Raw genomic sequence first — 26,481 nt, 5'->3', positions numbered from 1 at the left:
TTAAATAGATGTTGAAAAGGCTTTAACGGAATCCAACATGTCTTCATGATACAAATTCTGAAATGGTATGAATGAAGGGCATGTATCTAAACATAATAAAAGTTATATATGACAAGCCTATAGTCAGTATCATGCTAAGTAGAGAAACAGAGAGCATTTTCATTACATAAGGAATAAGACAAGTGCATGCATTCTCTCTGCTTCTATTCAATATAGGGCTTGAAGTCTTAGCTAGAACAATAAAGCAAGAGACAGAAATAAAAGGGATACAAATAGGACAAAACATAATATCTTTATTTCTATATGATATGACTTTATACACAACACTCCCTAAAACAGCACTAGTTAAATTCTTAGAGCTAGTAAATATTTTCATCAGTGTGGCAGGCTATAAAAAGAGCACACAAAAATCTGTAGTTTTCCTGTTTGCCCAGAAATACACTTGAGAAGGAAATCAGGGAAAACAATCTCATTCACAGTAGCCTCAAAAAGTACTTTGGAATAAACCTAAAGAAGGAAGTTAAAGACTTCTATATTGACAACTTTAAGATACTAAGGAAGGAAACTGATAAAGACACCAGAAGATGGAAAGACCTCCCATGTTCATGGGAGGAATAATTACTCAGAAAGATCTTAGAAAAACTGGTCTACAGATTCTGTGAAATTCCCAATGTTTACAGAAACAGAAAAATAACCTTAAAATTCACATGGTAATCACAAACACACACACACACCCCAAAACCAAAAGACAAACAACAACAAAACCAATGATAGGAAAAAACCCGAACAAAAGGAATATTGTATCACCATGCATCATTTAATGTCATTCTACAGTGCAATAGTAAGAAAAACAGCATGATACTAACACTAAAACAGGTATGTAGATCAGTGGAATAGAATAGAGGTCCCAAGTGTAAGGCTGGGCAGCTTCAGCTGCCTGATTTTTTTTTTTTTTGAACATAAATATGCATGTGAGAAAAGCCAGCACCTTAAACAAATGGTGCTGGGAAAACTGACATCTACATGTAGAAGAATAAAAGTAGATTCTCAGCTCTCACCCTTAAAAAAATAAACCCCAAGTTTATTAACAATGTTAATAGAAGACAACTGATATTCTAAAAACTGCTAGAGCAATGAGTAATGAGACCACTTCAAGACATAGACAGGTAGAAACTCTCAGAATAGGGCTGTAATCGCCCAGGAAATACAGCCAACGACTGACAAGCATTGACAATTATTTAACCACAAGCTTCTATACAGCAATCAAGACTGTTCATTGGACAGATGTCCTACAGAATGGGAGGAAATATTTTACTTCTGACAGAGTATTAATACACAGAACATACAAATAATGCAAAATATGAAACAGGAAGAAAATCAGCTAACCAGAAATGGGCTAAGGAACCAAACAGGGTTCTCAGTACAAATGGTTAATAAATGTCTTAAAATGTGCTTGTTGTCTTTAGCTATCAGGGAAATGCAAATTCAACTATACTGAGGGGGCCTGGAGAGGTGGCTCTGTGGTTCAGAGCACTTGCTACTCTTGCAGAACTTCAGTTTGGTTCCCAGAACCTATGTCACCCAGCTTACAACCCCCCATGAACACCAGACCTAGGGGATCAAACGCCCTCTTTAGGTCACTGCAGGCACTTCACACACACACACACACACACACACACACACACACACACACACACGTCTTAAGTGAACTACTTTGAAGTTCTGTCTCATCCCAGACAAAATGGCTGTCACCTAGAAAACAAATGGCGACAGATGTCAGTGAGGATGTGAAGAAAGGGTGTGTACACTGAGGACATGTACACTGTTGGTGGAGTGTGAACTGGAACAGCTTCTATGGAAATCATTGTTGAGGTTTCTCAAAAATGAAACTAACAGTACAACTTTTACATGATCCAGCTCTACCTACTGCTCCTGAGCACATGCCCAAAGGACTTGATATCCTACTAAACAATACATGCCCAGCAGCAGTTCATCGCTTGCTCTGGTCAAAATAACAAAGGCATGGAGCCATTCCAGATGTCAATCAAATGATGGATAGTGAAAAACCATACATGGATATAAGGAATTCTATTGTTGTAAGAAAAAGTGATATTTGCAGAAAATAGATGGAATTCTAAAATACTGAGATAATACATGCTTAGAAAGATAAATACTGCATTTTTTCTTTTGTGTGTATATTTTTATATGAAAATAAAAGTGTGTCTAAACCAGGAAAGTAGAAAGAGCAGAAAAGACTTTTTAAAGTGAGAGGGTTGGGCAGGAAAGGTTGACATAGGGAAGGTAGGAGAAGGAGGTGAGTAGAGAAAGTAGGTAAAAACTAATGATGTATGAAAAAGTCACAAGGAAATCTGATAACCTGATAGTTAAACAAAAATATAAGATAAAAACCCAAAGGAATTTGAAGGTAAAATTGTTTCTAAAAGCCATAGATTATTCTGTGTAGGAGTATTTTGCCTGCAGGTATGGCTGTGTACTACATGTGCCCATAGAGGCCAGAAGAGAGCATCAGATCCCCTGGAACTGGAGCGATAGGTTTGGAACACAAGGCCAGGTTCTCTGGAAGAGCAACCAGTGCTCTCAATGGCAAGGCCATCTCTCCAGACACAAGCCATAGATTATATGAAAATCTGCGAGGTGTAAAGTATCTATGTGTTGTTGCATAGGTCCCTATAGCTCCCCCAAAACAATACATTGCTGTTGGTTGCCCACCAGGCTGAAAACGTCCTTTCTGCTGGCTCTCCTTATAGCACCGGATGTCACACAAGCCACCGGGGGAGAATTGTCATTAACAGTCTTACTCATCCATGGATCTGGTACAATATTCACTAGGTAGGATGAACCTACTGGAGCATAGTACCCGAACACTTTTTGAGTGGACCTGATGCCTATTCCACAGGAAAGAATTCAAAGAATTCAAGTCTGGTATTATATACTCAATCAAAAGTGTCTGATGAGGTCATAGGCTCTATTGGGGAAGTGTTCGCTGTTTTTGTTTTGTTTTCTAAAAGTATATGATGTGCCTGCCAAATTGCCTTCTAATAAAGTTTATGTTCATATGTTAGTGCTACTTTCAGTTTTTTTTCAGAGCTTTACCCACTCATACTTGATCAAAAGTATGGAAAATTAAATAACTGTTGAATGCCATGCATAAATGATTCAGCTACACCTTGCTTCCACGACTCAGCGCATCACAAAAGAGGCAGAATAAATCTATGTGCCAAGGACTGGTGGTAGTAGTTTGGCAAACTGACCTACTGGAATGAGTGCCTGTTGCACTCTTAAACTCACACCATGTGATTACTTGCACAAGCTTGGCCTGCCAATACTGTCATGGAATGGAGGAGGACTTTTGGGCTCCTGCTGCTTCCTAAGTAAACATCTATATTTAGTGGTTGATGGAGCAGAGACCCTGCTAAGGTATGTGTGTTCCTAAAACCACTCTGATCAAATTCATTGGGGATGCCCCACTCCCAGTCATGAACGTGAGATGGGGGCTGAGAAAAGACAGGGTTTAGCAGGAGTGGGACGGAACATCAATGTGATCAAAATACATCATCTACGCGAATGATGCCATAGTGAACTGTTCAGTATGTTTATGTGCTAATAAAACATTGGTGTGGAAGGCTGCAGAATTAACTAATCTGCAAAGCAGGCCACCAGTCGCTATTTTTGTCTTGCTTTTGTTCCACAAAGCCATCATGGGCCTCTATTTACTTTCATGTGGATTGTCATTTCTGGAAGCCTGGTTAATGAAAATGTTCTCTAAAATACATCTAATAAATATCCCACTTTCTCTTGCAGTGGGGTAATCTAGAGGCCCCTCTCTCCCAGCAGAAAGGCCTGCAACAGATGTTTGCCATGCCACTAGGAACATTCTGTGTTCTTTCACTTAGTGGAAATAAAACACATTAAATCTACCACCTGACTTGGTGTCTGGAGGCAGCAACACTTTAATGTAGGTTTTGGCTCTACTAACTTGATGCTAACACAATTTTCAAAAATTTCCATGGAATTCTTATGAATTCCTGAGCTTCTCATTTGGAGCATACTTTATTTGCACTCTTGGTACTTTCTGGTGGCAAATTTGAATGATTCTTGATTATTTCTAATCTAGACATATTCTCCAACAATCTGCACATTGTTTAGTTTAGCAGACTAGAGCACCCTCCACATGTTAAAAACATGCACTTTATCCTTACAAAGGACACCAGGACTTCACTATTCGTAGAAGCAGGCCTTGGGGAATAAACACTCTATGCTTGGTCCTAGGGTCAGTGGAAATGCTGTTTCCTCATCTGAGGTACCATTACTAGCCCTGATGCTCCACTTGGGTTCAGACTTGGGAGCTTGGGCATCTTTGTAGGATTCTTAGAAAACAGTAATTTACAAAAGGGACCAGTGACATATTGTCAGCACAGAAAACTTTGCAGGAACAATAGCAATAAAAAAATGCCATTTCACCTAACTACATCAGTTTCAAAGTTTTCTTCTGGAGAATTGTCTTGACAGATTTTTCACTTCCAAATCAAGCAGACAAATTAGAGAAAAGCCAATTCCTTTTCCAGTGTATTCTATGCTCAAGAGATTAGTATGAACTAGACTAGCTTTCTCACAGGACAAATTCTGCTTACACTTTAAATACATGGTTGAAAAATGCTAGAATTAATCTCTTGTACAAATTCCAGGCCTGGCCCTTTGTGGATACATTCTACCCAGAGTTATGCCAACCACTCCAAGACTTCACTATTGTGGAAAAAACTTTGTTCTTCCAATCTATTTAGTTATAGCAGGTATAGCGTTCAGAGGAATTAAAAACCCGAAGTTCTAGAAAGTAAATGGGCAAGATGTAAATTGGGGCACTTGGCTGCACATTATCACTTTATTTACTTCTTATATATCTTCATGACAATGACTGACTGGCATTAAAACTCAACTAGTCCATCAGGAGAGAATTTTCCTATGGGAGGCTAGGGCTGGGAAGATGCGCTGCTAATCCACCATATTCCTCTGCGATTGTGAAAAAGCAGAAGAGACCAGGCACAGATGTCTGTCTGCCTTCGCATGCTTTAATCCCACATCCTGTGCTCTGCTTACGGAGTATCTGTCCCCAGTCCTTTCCAGATGATCAGACATGTGAGGTTTGTAAATTTTCAGCCTCCTGGGAACCTCAAACAGGTTAAGGACCCTTGGGTCACCAGGAGATACTTTTTAGTTCACAGTTATATGATAATGAAATTACGTATGAAAAACCAAATAACACAGACACATAAAAATCCATTTACTTCTGATGACCTCTCAGAGTTCCAAGTACTACGGTTCCAGGCAGGGATACAAAGGACTAGGTGTCAGAATAATCCTAATAGTCTTAGCCAGTGGCAACAGCTGTTTCATATTCTTCCAAAGTGGTTTTATATCTTCTCTAGTTCCCCTCATGTAAATGAAGTGACCCAGTCAATTCCAATTCTGCACTGGCTACAGTGCCTTTCTACGCTGACAAAGCTTCAGAGTCCCTCTCACAAGCCAAATGAAGGACAGGCTTAAGCCTCATGTGGGACTGTAATGGATTTCACCATGACTTAATTTTGCTTTACTGAATTCTTCAGCCCTCTAGGACTACATCTCTCTTTCAGTAGGCATGTAAGGGACAAACTGATAGTGGCTGAATAGTAGAAAAGCTAAAGACAGGAGTATTTAGACAGGGGTGGTGCACCCCAAGAGGCTTTTTCTTAAGCCCGTTTTTGTAGCAGTGTGTGGCACTTGGTATCATTCTGACAATTGGGAAGGGGGCAGCCTGCCAAAATCCTTGTGAAGCAGCCTTAAGGATTTGTCCTTTAACACTCTTCCCCTTTGTCTCCAGCATCAAAGGAAAGTGTACAGTGCAGAGGCGAGTTAGTAAGGAGGCTGTAGGTATTCCATCAGTGTGTGGCATATCTGTCAGGACACAGACCTTTTGCGTTTAGGGCTGTGTGCTTTAAGGTTTGAGCCCAGTAAGGACAGACCCCTTTAGGTTGGTCTCTTATCAGACCTAAGGACTTATCCTTGACCACACTGAAGTTGAGGCTGGTGAGTAGTCTTCAAGATCTAGAACAGCCTAGGTTTCTCAAAATATAACAACCCAAATTTCTTAAAGTCCCAAATCTCTTACTTCACACCCATGAGGTACAGGCAGAACCGTGCCGGTGAAGTAGAAGCCTCAACTGAGAAAAGTTGAGAAGTTCTGGATGGGGCTTTTGTTTGGTAGTTGGAAGAGGTGACATAAGGTATGGGCAGGTCAAAGAGATACCTCAGAAAAGGTCTTCTCAGGTTGACCACAGAACCCATCCCATCCCAGTTGATGGCTGAGTTAAGCTCTCCACACATGGCCCCTAGCTAGGTCTTTACTGTGTGGGTTCTCTGATGCCTGATTAAATGATACCCTCTGCTGAAGCTTTTCCCACAGGTAGTGCAGGTAAAAGGCTTTTCCCCAGTGTGTGTGCGTTGATGTCTGACGAGGTGATCCCTCCTGCTAAAGCTTTTACCACATTCATCGCACCGGCAGTTCCTCACTGAAGCATGGCCTTTTAGGTGCTTGGCAAATGCTGCACTGTGGCTGAAGGAGCGCCCACATTCACTGCAGAGATAGAGCTCATCAGACACGTGTGTCTTCCGGTGTATCAGATACTGTCTGTGGTCACTGAAGTCCTCGCCACAGTCCCTACACGAGTAGGGCTTGCCTCCAGCATGGATTCTTTGGTGTGTTGTTAACACAGATTTCTGGCTGAAGCTTTTGCCACAAATAGTACAGAAAAAAGGTTTTTCTCCTGTATGTGTCCGCTGATGCCTGACCAGGTCTGAAGTCCAACGGAAATGTTTTCCACAATCATCACAGCTATATGGTTTTTCCACTCGGGTAGCGACCTCAGACTGGACATCCACAGTCTTCCGGTTTGGAGGATTTTTATGAGGAGTGTTCATCTTATGGACTTTCTGGTGCCTGGCAAGATGTGAGCTCCGTGTGTAACTTTTCCCACACTCCATACACTTATAGGGTTTTTCTCCTGTGTGAGTTCTCAAGTGCCTAATAAGGTGAGAATTACATGTAAAGCTTTTTCCACATAGAGGGCAGTGATGCTGCCTCGCTACCAGGGAGTGGACAGGCATAGTTTCCTTAATATTTGTGACACTATTAACTTGAGGAACATTTGTACCAAATCTTTCAGTAGGTCTACTTGTATCATCCTCAAAAACTATTTCCCAATCTGGAGTCTGGTGAACTTCTGGGTCTGCCAAAATAGACTTATGTGTATTTTCATGTTCAACACTTTCTTCCTTATCTTCACTCATATCTCCTACAGAAGGGGCAAGAACAGAAAGAAGTTATACTAACAATAATACCATTTATACAACGAGAGGATTTAAAACAGGTTTTTCTAACAAATGATAGGAAGGGTGTAGGAGACGGTACTGGCAGGCAGGTCTGGCTTTTAGAAGTTATTAGCAATGGATGGCAAAATAGAAGAATCAGTGAGTTGGGGTATGGGGTTTGGCCATGTCAGTGGCTGAGGCAAGATTGTGAGTTCAAGCCTTGGATTACAAAATGACAAAAAGCAAAAGACAAAATGATGAAAAAGAACCAACGAGGAAGGTCCTGGGAGGAAAGGGGTGCACTGACTAGAGGGAATCCCGTAATTGCAGAGATCAGACTTGACTGATACTCCTTACCTGTATAGGTAAAACTCAGGATTTCTGGTTCTGCAGGCTCCTGAGACTCATGGACATCTGGGACCTGAGGCTCTTCTCTAATCTGGGAGGTATCATCTAGTCTGGGAATTGGAAATGCTGCTCAAGAGAGGGGAAGAAAGGACATCATGACTGGCTCAATACTTCTCCGAGTTAAGAGCAGAACTTTATGGACTGGTAGGCGGCAGAGCAAATATGAACGTTAACTGGTCAGCTATTGCTACTCTTTAGCTTGGCATCCCTAACTGCTGTCCATCTTGTGCATTTCTTGTGCCTTCACCTGAGATCCAGTAACTAGACTACTTACTGTGATCCTTGCTCCTTCCCCTCTTGTTGAAGAAATCAGATTATCTTTGTTTTGACTGCTTCAAAACTCATATGCTTACTTCAAAGTTAAATATTAAACTTAAAAACTTATAACTCGTTACTTCTCTCGTTAACGTTTTCCATTCATTTGTTTCCAAGCATCTTTTCTTTCTTCCTTTCAGTTAGAAGGGTATCATCTTCTTCAGCTAACTGACCTTTATCTCACTGTGGGGTAGGCATGCATTAGGGAAAGTTTAGCACATGTCGTCCACGGCCTTTGATTCCTATATTCCAATAGGAAAAGATGTTTGCGGCTAGACTGCCCTGGTTGATACATGCAACTCCTTACACAGAGACACCACAATTCCACAGTCCTCTTCCAAGACATATTCTCCATAGAACTCTTTCTGTGTTGGATCCAGATCGCTCCACTGATCCTGGGAGAAGCACAGAGCCACATCCTTGAATGTGACCAGTCCCTGCAATGACACAAGGATCCAATCAGGATGTGATGCTTCTGGTAGCCTATTGAGTTTTGGGGTAGGGTCCATCCAAAGACAGAGGGAATGCGAACAGGCTGAAGGATTTCCTCTGGGAAGCCTGTTTCCCAAAGGTGCTGCTTCTGAACCTTCAGCACTTGAGGAAAGCTCTGGCACAGCACCTGCTCCTCCCATCCACTGGGTTTCTTCAGGTCACACTATATTCTTCCTCATAATATTGTTTAAGACCCAAGACACACCTTAAATCATTCACCTCTTTATTTGGTGTTTTAAGGGGAGGTCTCAGTGAAAACTATCTTTTCTATGAATTGTTCCCAAATGACTCCATTTACTACCATCTATAGCCAGAACAAGGAAGATATTTTTTCCTGCAGGTAGACTACAACTCCAAACCACGAGTGAATTCTACCCCCCTTCCTCAGCCACCTAATTTCAGATCAAGAGGGACAGTTCATAAATATAACAGCAGTTTTGCCAGGCATTCTTACAAATGATAAAAAAAACCCCATACCCTACTCACTTAACAACTTCAAAGTTGTACTGCAAAATAATCCCACTTAGTGCCTTTAGTTAGTACCCCTGCCAAATAAAGAAACTATGAAGACTGGAACTAAAAACAGCTGTTAAGTTTTACGGTTTCTTCCCCTATGCCACATATCTGCAGAACTGAAAACTTATACTCTAACCGTGCATACTTATATCTCTAATTGTTCAGCATATGGCTAATACCCAACAAAATATGTATTTTGAATTAGGATTTACCTGAGACAGAGCAGTGAGAAGAGCAACCATATCTGAGTGTCCAGACCCTTGTTCTGTAGGAAGGTCTAGGTCCTGGGATACTGGAACCTCTAAGAAAAAAAGAAGAGAGAAGGAGATAGATCAATAGATAGATTAATAGAGATAGATAGATAAGAGAGAGAGAGAATTAGAATGAACAAAAAGTGGACTTAAATTCTCTGCTAAGAGACTCACGAAACTTGTCTAAGGAGAACAGAATAATCCTAACTACCAATGTCTGTAACCCCACTCGAACGCTGGGAGTACTTATGAATATCATTATTTAAACTTGGCCCCATTTGGAGGCAGGTTATAGTTGGTTCTTTCTGCTCTCGATATCAAGATCTGTTGCTTGCTTTCTATTAGAACTTGTCCAGCCCGTGTGGTATAGCATAACCCCCCATTCTGACTTCACTTTGCCACAATCTCTGCTGCTGCTGAGGCTTTTTCCTACCACTCTCCTGCAGAAGCTGGTGCTCCCCTTCAAGCTGCAAGCTCTCCTGTTCCGGTGTCCCCAGATCTGTGCTGTGGAGGGCTTCCTCGTGGGGCTGCTCAGGGGTCAAGATCAGTGTTGGATCTTGTTGCTCACTGGTGGACTCCGGCTCCACCCCTAGGTGTAATGTCTCCTCTGACAGGACTTCCTGGCCCTGAACGTGGACGGTTACCTGGGAATAATTTTAACTTCCAGTCACCATGGAGTCAGGAGAAGTTTCTAGTTGTCATCAGGGGTTACTTTAGGAGGAACACTCACAGAGGGAATCAGATGAGAAGGGGAAATTCAAGTTGCAAAGGTACATGATAAACCGGTTATCTTTACAAAGACAAAGCACTAGAACTGTCCTACTTTTCTACTTCTCTCAGAATTTACTCCAGTCACTTGGGGCCCTGAGTTTCCATCCTTCCTTTAGGTCTTCTTACTGTTTGCTTTCCCAGATTACCATCCTAGGAAAGGGCTTTTGGAATTAAGGGTCTGGGCGAACTTTGAGGAGGTCATAATAGTTGCTTTCTGAAGATCCCTCAGAAAGGTTCAACATCCAAAGAAATTAAAAAATCCAGTCTTCAGGCAGCACAGGTAGGTGATTTAAACCTTAGAACACCACACTCATACACACATACATCCCTGCCCCATTGGGGCTAATGGATCTAAATGTAACCCAAAAGCAGAACCAGTAAAATGTAAAGGATAAGTCACGGGACTCTCATGTTCTCCCCACATCCAGTCTTTCAGGAAACAGGCCCCCTCCACATCACACAGATCAGGACTCCCCCTCCTCACCCACCGCCTTGGTCTCCTGGGTTGTTTCTGCAAACCCTCCACCAGTGTTACTGCCTCCTCGCCACTCTCTGGCCGTTGGCCTCGAACCCAGCTCTGCAGTTCTCCAGGCAGGACAGTGAGGAACTGTTCCAGCACGAGCAGCTCAAGGATCTGCTCCTTTGTTCTCCTCTCTGGCCTCAGCCACTGATGACAAAGCTCTCGAAGTCTGATGAGGGCTTCTCGAGGGCTGGATGCTTCCTGGTAGCGAAACCGTCGGAAGTTCTGGTGAGAGGTCTCCAGTACAGGGTCATCCCCCTGCAAGGCAGACTCTGGCCCGCAGGTGAAATCATCCTCCAGTTTCACCATCAGGACTCCTTCTTCTGCCCAAAGATCTTGGTCCTCTGGCTCCAAGGTTGTCGCCATTTCCTGGCTCTTGGGTGTTATCACACCATTTAGCCCTCACACTGGCATTAACGTATTTCAGACTGGGTACCTCAAGGGGTTCCTCCTACGGGACCTAGGGCAGAGAAGTAAAGATGAAAGAGAACAGAAGCCTGAAGTTATGTAAAGACAACAGTTCTGACTTTGCAATCCTCTGCACACTCCTTAACTAACTAACTTCCCGTTTCCCCCAGTCTCCATAAGTATATGTTGCAATGAAATCCAGTTGGGATAGGATATCCATGACCTCACAAGATCCTCCAACTTCCTACAGGGTTCCTAGCCCAGAGGAAAGCTGTACCCTGCTAGATCTGTAATCCCGGAGTTCTACCTCCTAATGTTCTTCTACATCCTTCCGGCTGACTTCTTTAGCTGGGCTCCATCATTTTCTGTCTGGACTACAGCTAGCACATTCTGAGCTCCCCACAGGACTTATATGGCTGGCAGAAATGATGTTCATAATCCCTACTAACAAATACCGCAGTGGCCATGGTTTGCCTCACAGGCACACAATATGTATACCCTGAGACACCAACAGGGCGGGTGCAGGCTGTATTACATGTGCGAACCTCTGTAAAATGAGAACCGCTGGAGATTTAAAAACGCCAGGAAATAACAGTGACGACAGATACTAACAGTGAGTAGTGCTCCAAAGGCTGCCTTTATCTTGCTAAAACATCTTTAACTGGATGACTTACTGACCCCAAAATGTCCAAAGGACATTGGACATTTGGACCATGTTAAGAAAACACTCAGTTTAGTAATTCATAGATTCAACTTTATGATCCTTTCTCACTATTTAAATTTTATTAAACCAACCCTACCTTTTAAACTTCTACATTTTACTCCTCTTACTCCTTGCTGCTTCAGTGTGGTCCTCACCACCTTGCCTGAACTCAAGCTATGATTTCCTGTTTGTCTTCCATGCAGTACCCAACCATGAGTAAAATATAATAAACCAGTTGTGAAGCTTTGGCTGTGCGATTTTCTCCAAAAGGCATTCTGATTCAGTATGTCTAGACAGTTACAACTTTAGAAATGCTACTTGTCATTCTAATGAGATCTTTGGTTGGGTAAGATAAAGGGAAGTAAGAGGGGTTAAGAGTGCTTACATTTGCCTGCTATCATTTAGTAGGTATGGGACAGGAGTGTGGCCCAATGGGAAGTTTTCTCTGTAAATGACTTTTCTCATCAAGAGAATAGAGATGATAACATTCTTATTAGTGTAAGTTTGAGACGAAATGTCTTACTGTTTGCCATGTTCAGGAGGGAGCCGGAACTTCAATATTAACTGCTAACTTTCTAAGGTACTCTTCCAATGACTTTACTCAGTATTATAAAGCACTGCTTTAAATGTAAGGTCGTTTCAAATCCAGCGCAGAGCATGCAAAGTGCTTTGCAGCCCATCTTCCCCCGCTCTGCTCTGTTCCACCTGCTGTGGTGACTGCACTGAGAGCAGCAGCATGGCTTTCTAGGCCTCCCCGCCTTCTGAGGAATGGACCTGTTGCACGCATTCTCTACGCTGTCCTCTGTCCATGGCTACCAGCTGTGTGGCTATTTCTTAGCAGTTTTCCCTTTCTCACTCCCTTGCTCTGCTGATGTTCTAGCCAGTTCTCATTTACAGAACCACAGCTGCCTCTGGAGTTGCTCTCTTCAAGGGCCCGGCCTTTATGTCTACCTGCAGCCTGTGAGCCACACATTTCTCAGGATAGCTATGGATACAGTCCAACACATTTGTAGATGACATTATTTTGCAACTTCAAAAGTTTGGACATTCTGATTTACAGCGTTACCAGTGTTAGCTGTCCCAGTAAATCTGGTGATGTTCTTCCCCTAGTGAAGATCATTCAGTCATTCCAGCTTTTCTCTTAAGTGAATAAGGTTCTCAGACACTTTTGTCTCTTACACAGTATATCACACACTAATTGGTCTTAATTTTGTTATTCCCTCTGCTATCCTTTACGGCGATAGTCCCATTCCTGAACTGAGTGTACAGTATCCCATGGACTTCAGCTTTTGAATAGGGGTGGTTAAGATTCCTTCCCAGAGGAAACGGAAGCAATATCTACTCTTTGTACCAAGTTCCTAATAAACGAAGGCATGACTCCACCAAACTTCACTCTGGTAAATGAAAGAGTTTCTTGGGCATCCTTCTGGAGCATAGGTGAGGGGTTACTAAGAGAGGTGAGCTTGCTCCTCCTGCAGAGACACACCTAGAAAGCTTTACCCAGTAGGGATGGAAGGCTTCCCCATAGCTGCATAGGAAGAGGCCCTGCTCTAGTCTTCTCGGATGGTCTCTGTGTATTCTGGGCCCTCCTGCAGGGACTGTGCAGGGTTGCCAGTTGGTAGGGAGCAGCTGGATACCTGGGTTGGCTGGGAACTATAAACAAGCACAGCTGGGATCTTTTGCAAGGGGGCACAGCTGAATTCTCCAAGATGGCAGCTGGCTGGTTTGGAGGAAAATCATACACTACTCTTTCCGCCCATGACCTTTTGGTAAGGCTTTACTTATCTTTTAAGACAGCTTATGCTTTGTGTCTTCTAAGGTATTTTCTTCGATTCTGTTCTATCCTTACACACCACTAGAAATCACCAAAGTGAGTCAAAACCTGGGTCCACCTCTGTCATTATCTATGTCTTATTACACAGCCATGGCTTATTTTCCTTGTAAAACTTCTTGATGTTAGCAACTGTGATTTTTACTCTCTAAAACCTATTACAAAGAACACAACAAATACATTTGAAATCTATGATTCTTCACTCTCATATCTTCCTATCTTAGCAGTCAAAGCCCATCTTTCCCTATCTATCCTCATACTTTGGTAGTTCACTGTCTTGTTAATTCTGTCTAACGAATGCCATTCAAGTTCATCGCGTCTTCGCCGGCATAAAATTCCCTAGTTGCTACTACAGCCTACCATATCTGAATGACTACAGTCTTAACCTGGAAAAGCAAGGACCTGTGTCGGGCACTATGCGCTGAGGGACCCACCTAGGTCAAGTTTTACAACTGCTCTTGGGCCTGTCCTCCTCCGGGCAAGAATGACATCCATCCCTTCCTTGTCGGTCATTTTGTTGTGCACTGCAGTTCCTTGCAATCTACCCTGGAGGTTACCACCTGACTCTCACTAGCTGTCCTTTGACTGCTGCTGCACTTTATTTGCCCCATCACCAATGATCACATAGTTCCCAAATTTCTCTTCAGCCAAGTTATTTCATTTTATTGTCCTCAATCATTTGCAATACAGCTTCCATTTTTTAAGATAGTTCTACAGGTAATTTTAAAAATTGTGTGTGGATGTGGGCATGCCAGGGTGTACACTGGAGGTCAGAGGACAACTTGAATAAGCTGGTTCTGTCTATCAATTGGGTTCTATGAATCAGGTCATTAAGCTTAGCAGTAAGCACCTTTGCCCGTTAAATCACCTTGCTTATTTATTGACTTGACTATTCCTATGTCATCTTGCCGCTGTTTCTCTACTTTTTTTTTTTTTTTTAATTTTTATTTTATGTACATTGGTGTTCTGCCTGAATGTATGTCTGTGTGAGGGTGTCAGATGCTCTGGAACTGGAGTTACAGACAGTTGTGAGCTGCCATGTGGGTATAGAAGTGCAGTCCTCTGAGAGAAATAAGAGTCCATATCCACTGAACTGCCTCTCCAGTCCACCAAGAAAATCCCTTTGATACCCAAAAGTTCAAGACCGGATCTCTTGGGGCCTCACTTTTCTACCATGAGTGTTACTTCCATGAGAGCCATTGCTCAAATTACATTTTTTGCATTTCTTGTTTCTCTTTACCAAGATTTTCTGAGCTTCTTCCTGAAATACCTTTCTTAAGCCTACACTTGCCTAATTCCACTCTTCCTTCCAATCTATTTTCTGAGTTTCCCTTCCCTAATGATGAATAATAAGAACTTGGATCTCTCCACATTACAGTATATATTGTGTTATAAAACTTGTTCCTCTGGTGGCAGGCTAACTCATGACACTATAAGGGTCTAAAGGGAGGGACATGCTGTACCCTGCCCAAATTCTGGCGAACAGTAGGTACTTGCTTCATAATTGATGAGGACAGAGAACATTTACTGAGTTTCTGTCTCTGGGAAGGACAGCTACTGTGGCATGTTAGTGATTACTTAGTCCAGCAAAATGTGTGTTGGACAAGTGAATAAAGAAAAATTTATTGTTTGCATTGTGTATACACAAGACATTCTCGGTGGTTTCAAGTGTGATGAAGCCGTAAGTAATCTTCACACTGGGGATAATCCAAATGTACATTACATAAAACATAAAATTTAAAAAAATTAATTTTTTGGGCTTTCAATCACCTTTAGTAAGCAAGAACCAGACATTAAGTAATTTAATGTAATATCATTATTCATTATTTACGAAGCTAAAGCTTTCCAATATACAGTCCTTTATCCCTAACAGTCACTCCTGTAAGTCAGATAAACAGAGCTGCTATTCAAGGTGACCTAATTTAATAAAAAGATCTCTATTACTTTAAAGGCCTGAGAACCAATTATCAGCTAAGTAATCTAGAAATTCCCTTGGTCTACAAGGAATATCAGGTCCAAGAGATTGCATTCACTGTATGTACTGACAAAAGGGATTCTGCTTTGAGTAGCTTTACTCACAAAACAACAATAACAACAACAAAAAAACAGCCATAGAGATTCCACATGAAACCTATCAGGGTTTCTAAATGTTCCACAGTTAATATTCCTCCTGCTTGCTTTGTATTTACTTTAGCAGTCTCAAAAAATAAGACAGAGGGAAAGAGGTCAGCAATAGTAGAAATGAAGAGGGGAAGGAACCCTTGCACTGGTCGGAAATGGGGATGGCATAGGCATGGCAGTTGGGTAAAGCTATAGCTCAGGCACCCAAAGAAGCATGTTCCAGCTTTAGAGTCACACACAACAGAGCCCCTGTAAAAGGCGAAGTCCCCTGCAGGTAACTACTGTAAGGCAGCAGAGTGCCATGAGTTAATATATGTTGTGCAAATGTCAAGCAATGATGGAGACAGCATGGAAGACATGGTTTTCAACCCCCTCCAGTTCATGGGATGTGCAGGGTTACATGCATAATGTGTTACAATTTGTTGGCCTTCCAATTCCATTAACTTTCTTGGGTGTCCTTGGAAGAGTTCCACAGCAAGATAAAATCCTGGCACCAAACCTGGTGGCTCTGCAGCAAATTTCTGGGATCTGGGCTCTTTGGCCCTTTACCCAATGCTCACTCCCTATCACTTGAGCCCCCACAGCAGCCACCCTGAAGTGGGCCGTGGCTCTTGGGCACCCCATGTGGAAGTCCATACCTAGGTCAGGAATAGTAAATGATTTGTTTTAAAGAGTCACTAAGACACATGTCTGCAAAGATACTTCATAAGATGGGGCAGCCTTGTGACATGGCCTCTTCAGTCTGCATTGCTACTGGAAGGACTAGGAAGGTGGCATGGGGAAACTAAATGATTCTACCATTCTTGGCTCAGCTTTCATTGTCCCTTATCTGAAGGTGTCACATGACAGAAGTAGCTCTAACTCAGCTGTCTTGGGCACAGAACCATAGGACATAAAAGAATACTCAATTTTCTACTCTAAAAGACACCTTTTCTAGTTATAGCAAAAAGGGTGACCAGCCTTTTTACTAGAAAATAGTCTTCAGACAATTAACTAGCCTTTGGACTTAAATGATTATATTTAATAGATAAATCGAGATATCCTGTGTATAGCCATTTCCTTCAAACTGAAACATTCCTGAGGGAAGAGTGAAGCTCAAAAAGCTTAGGGAGCTAATAAAATAAGGCTTAGGATGGCCACTCTCTAAGGTTATATAAGCAATAAGTGACTGCTGTGGAAGGCAAACACCTTGGTGGTACTGCCTTTAAGTAGGGAGATCCTGGCTCATTGTTCTTATTTGTCACTCATGCTGGGATGAACCTTTTCTGTGATGCAAGTGCCTTTGATTCACCCATGCTCTTGTAACCCTAATAAACTCACCAGATCACCAAACTCCATTCGGGTGGAATTATTTCCTTTTTGGTCTGTCATCAACACTTTACTTGGGGGTGAAGAGCCATTTGTTCATATCTTTCCCTAAAAGACAGGCAGCACAACAGGCAAGTAATCAAAGTCTGAGGAATCAAAGATGAGTTGGGGGGAGCAGCAGCAAGGTCACTGTGACAGATTAAGGCATGCAACTAAGACTGAGACCAGAACATGCACAGACACAATTCCAATGTGACTACCTGCCTGCATGTGGTAAGAGATAGATGCTTCCTTTCTGTAGTGGCAACTTCATGCTTCCTGTGATGGGTGATAAGACATGCCATCAAGGTGAAGTCATGAGAATAGAGTGTCCTTTGAGGGAACATCAAGTTCACCATCTTACGTAGTATGAGGTGCCATGCTTCCCTACTGAATTGGGCCTACCATGTACCTTTGGAACATTTCCAAACAAAGCTGATAAACTTGAGAATATATATACAAACCCTGAAAGTAAAATATATGGTCTACAGCAGCAATTATGGCCATTGTTGTCAGTGAAAAGTCATATAACTGAGGTCAGATGTCCAGAAAAAAACTTGCCTGTGTAAGAGAGAAATTCTGATGTGAAAAAGATATGTGAATGCTACCCTTTGACTTGGCAGAAGGTGCAAACCCAGTAAGATGAGATGGGCTGTTGGGTTGTCATTTCCTGCATTTGGCAAGTACAAGGGAGGCGGTACAAACTAGATCCCTGCTGAAAAGCGCTCCACCCCACACCTATTAAAAAGAGATCCCATAAGTAAACAAGTCAGTCAGGAGGGCAAAAGTGAGGCGGAAGTAAAAGAAGATACCCCTAAATTCCAATCTTTAATACAAAGGGAAAATTAGTGATTCAGCATGAGGAGGTACAGAGTGACTATTGGCCCAAAACAACAAAGTGAATGTTCTACACATGGAAAGTTTTAACTGAACAGGTGTTAAAAAAAATGAGAGGCCCTCATAGACTGGTTCATGAGGCTATGAGACACGAGTGCAGATGGGATCAGTCCAAGTATCAAACTGGAGGAACAGAATCATATTCACCCCTCCTTGGGACAGATTTCCTATAACCTGAAACAATATGAGGAAAAATAGTCTCTGAAGTATAACTCATATAAGCCATTAGGAATACTTGGCTATCATTGGTGCAGATATTTTTTCATGATTATCAGGAACTGGAAAACAAGAGAGGAAGCATTACTGAAGGAACTGGACATGTGATAAGGGGTGGTTGACAGCCCCCACTAGATTGGACTAGATACTAGATAAGGCTACTAGAAAATTTAAAAGGTTAACTCAATAGGGACTTTGGGACTGGTATAGGGCTTTAGTAACTTTCCTGAGCCCATGGTAGGGCATGATCTTTATTGGGTAGAAGAGGTGCTGGAGGATCTGAATACTCAGAACAGCATGTATGTTGGACTTTTAGAATGCTAAAAGCAATCAAAAATGATATCAGAAAAGTGTATTTAGGAGTCTTTATGGTTCACTCAAAAGTAAATGTGACAAGACTTAGGGTGAGCTGGAGTTCTTGGGAGAGGGGTTGATAAAGGCCAAATGTGTGTTTTTGAGATTCTCAAAAGCTTTAAAGCCTGAACAGTTCCATAAACTGGTGAAACAGATCAGGAATGACAAAGCATTGTAAGTGAAAAGACTGGTTTTTCCTAGGAGCAGGCTGCTGTCCTCCAGAGTATGCTGTAAATGTTTCTCTGTAAGGAATACTGACGCTTACACCCATAGGCTACTGCTGCCGTCAGCCTCCAATGTGGAAGGTATACTGCGGTCACTTAGACCAGGGCCCTTTTAGCAGCCATGTGTGGTGGAGAGGGATGGCAATGATATGAAGCTTGTTAGAATCAGAGCTAGCTCTACTGGCAAGTGCAGTATGGAAGATAAGGACCCCGCTTACCCTTAGCCAATCTAGCCCATCAGTGCAAGGCAGTCCCCACAGAACCCAAGGAGGGAATGGGGGAGCTGCATTTGTGGAGGGAGCCTGCCTCTCCACAAAATTAAAGAATGTAGGAGTAGGTTTTTAGCATGGGGTGGAGGGCTAGGGAGAATGACTGATTAGAGACTGCAAAATAAGGGAGTGCCTATCATCTAAAAAAACTGTTCCTAGCTTTATTTATTTATTTTTGATAAAGCCAACTGATTCAAATGATAGGATCTTTTCATGCAGTATTTGGCCTTAATAACAGTTTTTTTCCCCCTTTGCTGCCTAAGATCCATTTGTATTTACTTGAAATTCTGAAATTGATGGTAGGCCTTCAGAGATCCTACCTTCATTGTAAAAAGTTATCATCCTGTAATGTTAACCTGTTGAATGTCTTGCAGAAAAAAATGTCTTAGAAAAAAATCTGCAAGGACAGTAAAAACAGCAATTAAATAAAGTGTCAGCAAGAAGTCACCTTATGTGAGTGGGCACTCCCAGGAGTCATAAGGTTGTTGAATGAAAATCCCAGTATTAGGTGTTGGTTACGTATGGACCAAGGAGACCTGAGTTCCCTGCTCAACTCCTACCTGTTTCATATAAACTAGTACCTCTGCTATTGGTTTCACATGGTCTATGGGACATGAGAAATCAATCTGGAACTGAGCTGAAAGCTTCTTACCTGCTGGATGGTTTTCACAGTGCCAGAAGAAGGTATGCAGTCTACTATGGCAGAAATGTCACCAATAGTCCTACCCAGATATAAATTCTATGTACTACACTATGAACATGCTAGAAATAATATGCCAGTTGTTGCAATAATGGCACAACTGTTACATGTGCAACCAATTGCTTTCTGCTTAGATTCAATGGCTGTTCTACAGGAGGGATTGATACCTACTTTTTTGTTAAGCAAAAGCAAATGCTTTTGGCTAGGGAGATCAGGAGGGCCAGGGGTGAAAAAACTACTATGTTTTTTAATACATAAATGTGATATATCTAACTGCCTTTAAAACAGTTGTTTATACTCAAAGATTACTGCTGTCATAAGCCTCTAATGTAAAAGAAAAGGAAGCTTCCCCTCCCAAAAAAGTGGGTACTGCAGAGACTGAAACAATCTGTCAAGCTGCTGAGAATAAGTGACTGTTCCTATGGCACTATGGCCCCTATGCTCAGCCAGAAATGAAAGAAAATAATCGGCCTCTCTTTCACCTCTTTCAAGGCTCAAGGAACATCTTGGAAGATAGGAGTGTAAAGAACAAAAGAGCCCCGGGGAGGAGTAAATGCCATGCAGCCATTTCCTCCCAAATAAAACATCCCATTTTGGAGAGGCAGTGGCATATGGTTCATAAGCCTTATGAAGCTACTGAAACAGGCCCAGGAAGCTCATTTAGTTACAAGATTCTTGAGGAGGCTCCCTCCCCCTCCAAGATGATACAAACAAGAAGCAGCCGGTGGAAGACTCTGGTGGAGCCACCTTCACATTGATCAGGGAGCTAAGGGCACGCAGCTAAGAGTTGTCCATGTTGGGGTGAACTTTTCGGTGTTGCAAGCACCTCTGTGCCTAGGAGTAACCCCTTAATCAAGCGGTTACTAATGAACTCAATGGCTTACCAAGCCATATGCATAAAAGAGTTTCTTTGATCTGTTATTTAGGTCTTATCTGTTGGGGATATCTGTTCACAACTCTCCAGTTAAAGCCACAGAACACAAATGACAAATGTAGCCCCATAATTGGTGACTGTGAATAAAACTGTTTACTGGGGCTCAGTAGGGCCTGTTCTAGAGTTAAAACAACAACAGGCTGTTCTAGAGTTAAAACAACAACAACAAAAACCAACCAAACAAAACAACAACAAAAACCAAACTAGACTTTTGACTGTTCTCTTCCAATCCTGCCTCTCCACAAAATTAAAGAATGTAACAATATGGTCCTTCCACTAGCCAAATTCTCACCCTTATTTCAACTGTTCTGTATATATATGCACCTTCCAGCTTCCCATCTAATGGTAACATGGCTCTGGAATCTTGGGTATGTATCTCTACTCTCATAAGCCACATGACACTATTTCTCTAACTCTCAGCCTTATCCTTGAAATGTGCTTACCATGCCTATCTCACATGCTTATTTTATGGAATAAATGAATTAATTTATAAAGAATTTCTTGGCATAGAATCTGGCATGGGGTAGATACTTAATACAGCACACTATTTTCTACTTCAAGCTCTTTTAAATTCTTTGGAGAGATCAAGATTTAAATAATAAGCGAACAGTCCATTTTATTTCTTTAAAATTACAAAAATAATTAGAATACACAGGGAAAAGATTGGTCTGTTTACTGTCTTACCACAAGTGAAGTGCTAAACTCAACCCAAAAAGCAAACAGTCCTTGCTTTAGAGGCACCATAAACTAAATTAAATAAGTTGTTGAATGAAGATGAGATAGAACCTTGATGATAAGATCTTTAATTAAAGATGGAATCAGCAAGGCTTCTACTTACCAAAAGCAAAGATCCTTCTCTTTCTGCAGTGGACAGGAGGCAATGGGATTCATATCTAGTGAGGATAGCCCAAGTCCCATGAAAGCTCAACCAAGAAGGCAAAGAAAGTGAAAGCAACACATTCCCTTTTTGGCCTTCAAATATGTCATGATCAGTGTGCCTTATGCCATGCTGAAAAACTAGTTTTATTTGGAAGTGTTGGGATGGAATCCAGAACTCTGCATATTAGGCACATGCTCTGCCAATAAGCTACACCTGCACCTTGGGATTTTTTTTTCCACTTTTTCCTTCATAAAAGTCATATTTGAGTAGCAAGAATGGCTCAAAGATTATTACAATAGATTTTATGAAACAGAACGAGGAGTGGAAAAGCAGAAGGAAGAAATAGGAGAGGCAAAATACGGAGTGGCTGGAACAGGATGGTCAGTGTGAGCAGAAGCTTAATTAGCTTTCGCTTTGAAATCTGACTGCCTTTGTAATCAGCACTAAGGTTTAAGGTGGATGAAGATGTCATTAAGAGTATGGTAAATTGAAAACATGAAAGCCACAGCAATTCCGTTTCTAATAAAATGTTTCTCATACACACAGATGGCAATAGAGACAGAAGACTGACATCTACACCCTGCTCTACCTTGCAAAGGTGTGGCATCCTGGACCGCTTTTAGCAACTCATTTTGAAAGATAGGATTTTTTTTTTTTTTTAATCTAAAAGCAAAGAAGAGTGGATCATCCTTTGAGCTTTCCAGATTTTAGGATGATAAAGAGGAACAAAGACAAGTGCTTTGTTCATTGTTTGGTTTACAATGGATCAGTGAGCGATGAAAAGATTTATTCAAGAACTGAGATAGGCTGGATTTAAATACATATTTTAAGAGAGCAGAACTGCATATCTGTCCATTATGACCTTGTTCGTTAACCTCCAACAGGAAGAGACTCTTCCTACATTTAATGGATAGTACCAAATTGGTTAGTGACTTAAATAATGAGGGTCAATCTTTATATACAAATTTAACATAAAACGCCACAAATTAACCTGAAGCTGAAAAAGTAAGGGACGTCACACTTGACACCCATCCGGAAGAAAAAGCATTTATTATTTGGCAGCCAAAGTTAAGCAGATGCATTGAAATTCTCACAACAAATATGTTCAACAACAATCTCACAACAGAGAAACTATCACTTAATGGAAACAGGAATGTAGTGGGATCCCAGGGGTGGATGTAGGACAAGTTACTTTCTACAATTAATACAACTTGGCTACCTTCAACTCCATGCTAGGTGACAACCTTCTGGCTTAGTCTGAGGCTCGCTTAAATAGATGTGATGACAAAGGTTGGGATTGCTGTGGTTTGACCAAGAAGAATCTGAGAAGGAATCCCAGCAGTCATTCTTGGTGTGGGCAGTGTCTGTTTTCCTTGGTAAGCTGGGTCCCCTAAGCAAGGATATGCTCCTGGGCCTACCCTTCTCCCAGGTAGTTTGTAGAAAAGGAACTTGATAAATACACGCCACAACTTGGATTTAGAGATCCTTATTGCTTCCTGCCAATAAGCCCTTCATGGGGACAGCTCTAGGAATTTGATATTAAGCATGTCAAGCTCTTCACGGAGTCAGGTGGTTCATCACTAGTCTATCCTGTTTTACTGTTCAAGAGAGAAAGACTGCTTTCATATCAATGAAGGGGAAAAGTACAGAGTTCATAAACTAAACATCAATTTTATACCTCATAATATTCTAGGTGCTGAGCAGAAACAGGAGGAAAACAAGGGCTCTGACCTTGAAGAACTTAACAGCCAATCAGGAAATAATAGGGACCTTTGCAATACTAATAATCCACAGCAAAAACCTAGACTATAGGTGTGATCTGTGTCATCAGAGTGGGAAGCTCTTTATCAAGAAAATCAGCTGGGTACATGTCTTTACTCTCAGCACTAAGAGGCAGAGACAGGTGGGCCTCTGTGAGTTCTAGGCCAGACTAGTCTATATAGTGAGTTCCAGGATAGCCAGGGCTACATAGGGAAACTTCGTCTCAAAAAAAAAAAAAAAAAAAAAAAAAAAAAAAAAAAAAAAAAAAAAAAAAAAAAGAAGACAAAAGAAAAAAAAAAAAAAAAAACAACCCCTCTTCAGTATCTCATCTTAACTTGCCATAAAAGATGCTGAAGCTGAAGCATTTGGCTGTCTTCAAGGCATTTAATCTCACAAGTAACTCAGGTTTGAACGGTAAGCTCACCCATCAAAGATGAATCAACACTACTGGCATTTGCAAGTCTTTGGCCTCAAACCTCTGTAAGGTAGGTGCCACGTTGTCTGGCCAAAGACACTGGTTCTCAAAGCGATCAATCCAGAACACACAGCCCCACTTCAGCCTTACATGCAGATTCAGGGGGATGAAGGCCCAGCATTCTGTGTTTAACAAGCATTTCTTGGGTATTAAACTTGATACCCACTACTTAAGCAAAGGAAGTAAATTTGTGGTTTCATGCAGAAAGGAAGAAGCTTTATCCAGTGATGTCCACATTCAGGTTAGACGAGGACAATAGAAGCAAAAAGTCTAGAGCCATTTCATGTCTGTATCAAATAGCACAGTCACCTATATATTCTGACATGACAAGAGTCTCTCATAGTGATACAAATCTTGCAGTGGCCTTAAAATGACTGTCCCCTGCAAGAATACAGACAGAGTACAAAAGGGTATGTATCTAGAGGAGAGACTAGGAAAGATCATTGTTTGGTTCCTAGGAAAGAAAATGTTCCACTTCCCCCAACCCTGTCCAGCCCTTTATGTTAGGCAGTAATGGCAGAAAGTTACTCAAGACTGATGGCACAAAGTAACTACCGCACTGTCACTTGCTTTTCTCAATAAACCTCCCACGGCCATCACGAAATTTCTTTGAAATAGTTTTCTGGATCAAGATCCCTGAGGCTGCTTGAAAAAAAAAAAAAGCTGCAAAGAGAGATGCTTTGTGACCTTGGTGTAACTTCCCTGGCTTTCACCTGCGGAGTGTGGACAGGGAACAAGTTCCATTGCTAAGGGTAGCCTGGTCAGCTTGATCCAGCCTGTCCTGGATCAAGCAGTTCAAGATCAGCTAGGCCTTTATGCATCCCTTTGGGGAGTTCAGTACAGAGAACTTAACAATCCACGTGTAAGATACAAGTCAGCCACGGCTCATGGGTAACGGAGTGTGTGAGAGGACCAGCACGGCCATGGAATAGAAACTAGCAAACTTTCAGTGGACTATGACAAGTCCAGAGGCAGCACAGTGAGGTGGAGAAGTCGTCCCTGAACTGGCTATTAGGGGTAGCAAGAGGGAAGTTGCAACTGCAGAGAGTAGCCTCTAGAGCTACAGGGAAGTTCTGAGTACTGTCACTAAAGCAGGTGAGAGCCACACGCTAGACAGCTTCCAACGCCTGGCAAAGATCACAGGTGATAAGGATCGCCTGCGAAGGGGGCGGGGTTGATTGGGAAGCAGGCAAGGGAAAGCCCGCTGGGAGCGTTCTCGAGCAAGGTGATACGCAGAGTGAAAAGTCCGGTGAAGAGGGAAGGTGGGTGTCATGGGGCCTAGACCACTCCCCACTGGCTTCTAGGGCACCGGGAGCAGTTGGCATGAATTCAATCCGAGGGGCACAGTGCGTGTCCGCAGGCCCCGGGAGAGGGCGGAAAGAGGTGGCTGGGCAGAGAAGAAGCCTGGAGCGCCACCCCTGTCTCCGGACGTCCCGGCTCCGGCCGCGAAGAGGTGACAGAGCTACAACGCCCAAGCCGCGGGGACCCCGCCGCCACCCCTTCCCCGGCAGGCGCTGTCCCCCGGCGCCGGGGGGCGGGGTCTGCGGCCCCTCCCCACACTCCCGCCCTGCCCGGCCTCCCTGCCCGCCCGCTGCGTTGCCCGCTCGCCCGCCAGGCCCCCGACACTCACGTCTCCCGCGGCTCCAGCGGCTCCTCCCCTGCCCGGTGCTCCCCCACCCACTCCCGGCCGAAAGAGCGGAGCGGGATCCGAGTCGCGCGGGGCCCAGCGGGTCGGAACACGTGGGGCCTCTGCGCCCGGAACCGGAAGCGACCGCTCGCCCCGCCTCCAGGCCGAGCTGGAGCCTGTCTAGGCTGTGGGAGGTTTGGTCCACTCGTTGTGTTTTTGTGGGTTGAGGCCAGGGTCTTCTGTAAGACCCATGCTGGAGAAGCTTCTCCTGGACCTGCCCTCTAAGGCCAGCCCCCTTTGCGGCCAGTCAATCAACTCCCTGAGGTTGGGATCCAATGCCTACCTCCTACCGGGTTTTGCTTTCATCTTTCACGTCGGTTTTGCTATCTACACTTCCAAGAGAGAACCCCGTCCTTCCCAAGCAGCTTTTTCTTCCTCCAAGCATGGAAGAATAGAAAAGGAAGCTTTGTGTTTGAATGCTGGCTTTTGCATGCACAGTCAGCTGTTGCGGGGCCGGCAGAACATCTGCCTGTCAACTCTGTCCATCTTGTAAAAAAGGCAAACTGTTGGTCTTAGAACTAAAAACTGGAATGTAGCCGGAAGCTCAGTAAGAAAATGGTGGTGTTCTCTATTAGCCCTTTGCGTGCTGTTTTGGTGCCGCTTTGCTTTACGACTGTCTTCCCTGGTCTGAGTTGCTCATTTTTGTCTTTGTCACTGACATTTGTATAGTCAGTTTTGCCCCAAATGTCACATGGTGACATGCGCAAACCCTCACTTCTCAGCCATGTCTTGAAAACCATTTCCGTCCCTGGGACACACTGCTGGAGACTGCTTAATATACTCTGTTAAGCAGAGTTGTAGATTGTAGTTGTCAATCGCTTTTGCTAGAGAGGTGGTTAGGGTTCTGCAGAGGGAGGAAATTGATAACATCACAGTACCCTTGTTCAGGGTTCTGCTGAGGTCCCCATGGTCAAAGGAGTGTAAATACCTCTGGCCTGGGTAGAAACCTAACATTCCAGGCTTGCATGAGAGTTAATCCGGTTGTGGCCAGTCAATCACTTGACTAGGAGATCACCCCTTCAGAATGCACCTTCAC

General features: G+C 42.8%; 1 protein-coding gene across 2 annotated transcripts; it reads right to left on the bottom strand.

The window, feature by feature from the left end:
* Positions 1–4,877: 4,877 nt before the first annotated feature.
* On the bottom strand, positions 4,878–25,480 carry Znf202 (zinc finger protein 202). 2 transcript variants are annotated; one of them, XM_055622394.1, is made up of 8 exons: positions 25,389–25,480; positions 17,022–17,117; positions 10,603–11,098; positions 9,781–9,991; positions 9,309–9,397; positions 8,396–8,525; positions 7,723–7,839; positions 4,878–7,349 (listed from the first exon to the last, which is right to left on the bottom strand). In XM_055622394.1, exons 3-8 carry the CDS (start codon positions 11,002–11,004, stop codon positions 6,391–6,393), a joined length of 1,908 nt encoding a protein of 635 aa, XP_055478369.1. In that variant the 5' UTR covers positions 11,005–11,098; positions 17,022–17,117; positions 25,389–25,480; the 3' UTR covers positions 4,878–6,390. The 2 variants fall into 2 exon arrangements, with proteins under 2 accessions (XP_055478369.1, XP_055478370.1); XM_055622395.1 differs by lacking the exon at positions 17,022–17,117.
* Between the last annotated feature and the right edge of the window lie 1,001 nt (positions 25,481–26,481).

This window comes from Psammomys obesus, unplaced genomic scaffold, assembly GCF_907164565.1.
Source record: "Psammomys obesus unplaced genomic scaffold, mPsaObe1.curated_primary_1811, whole genome shotgun sequence".
NCBI classification, from domain to species: domain Eukaryota; kingdom Metazoa; phylum Chordata; class Mammalia; order Rodentia; family Muridae; genus Psammomys; species Psammomys obesus.
The sequence above is the reverse complement of the archived record's forward strand: the minus strand, read 5'-3'. Positions and strand labels throughout refer to the sequence as shown.

Coding starts and splice junctions, on each gene's coding strand:
- Znf202 (XM_055622394.1), bottom strand. CDS start 11,004: ATGGCGACAACCTTGGAGCCAGAGGACCAAGATCTTTGGGCAGAAGAA. Junction 9,992..10,602: donor CCAGGAGACCAAGGCGGTGG/GTGAGGAGGGGG, acceptor AATTATTCCCAG/GTAACCGTCCACGTTCAGGG. Junction 7,840..8,395: donor TGGAATTGTGGTGTCTCTGT/GTAAGGAGTTGC, acceptor TCTCTTGAGCAG/CATTTCCAATTCCCAGACTA.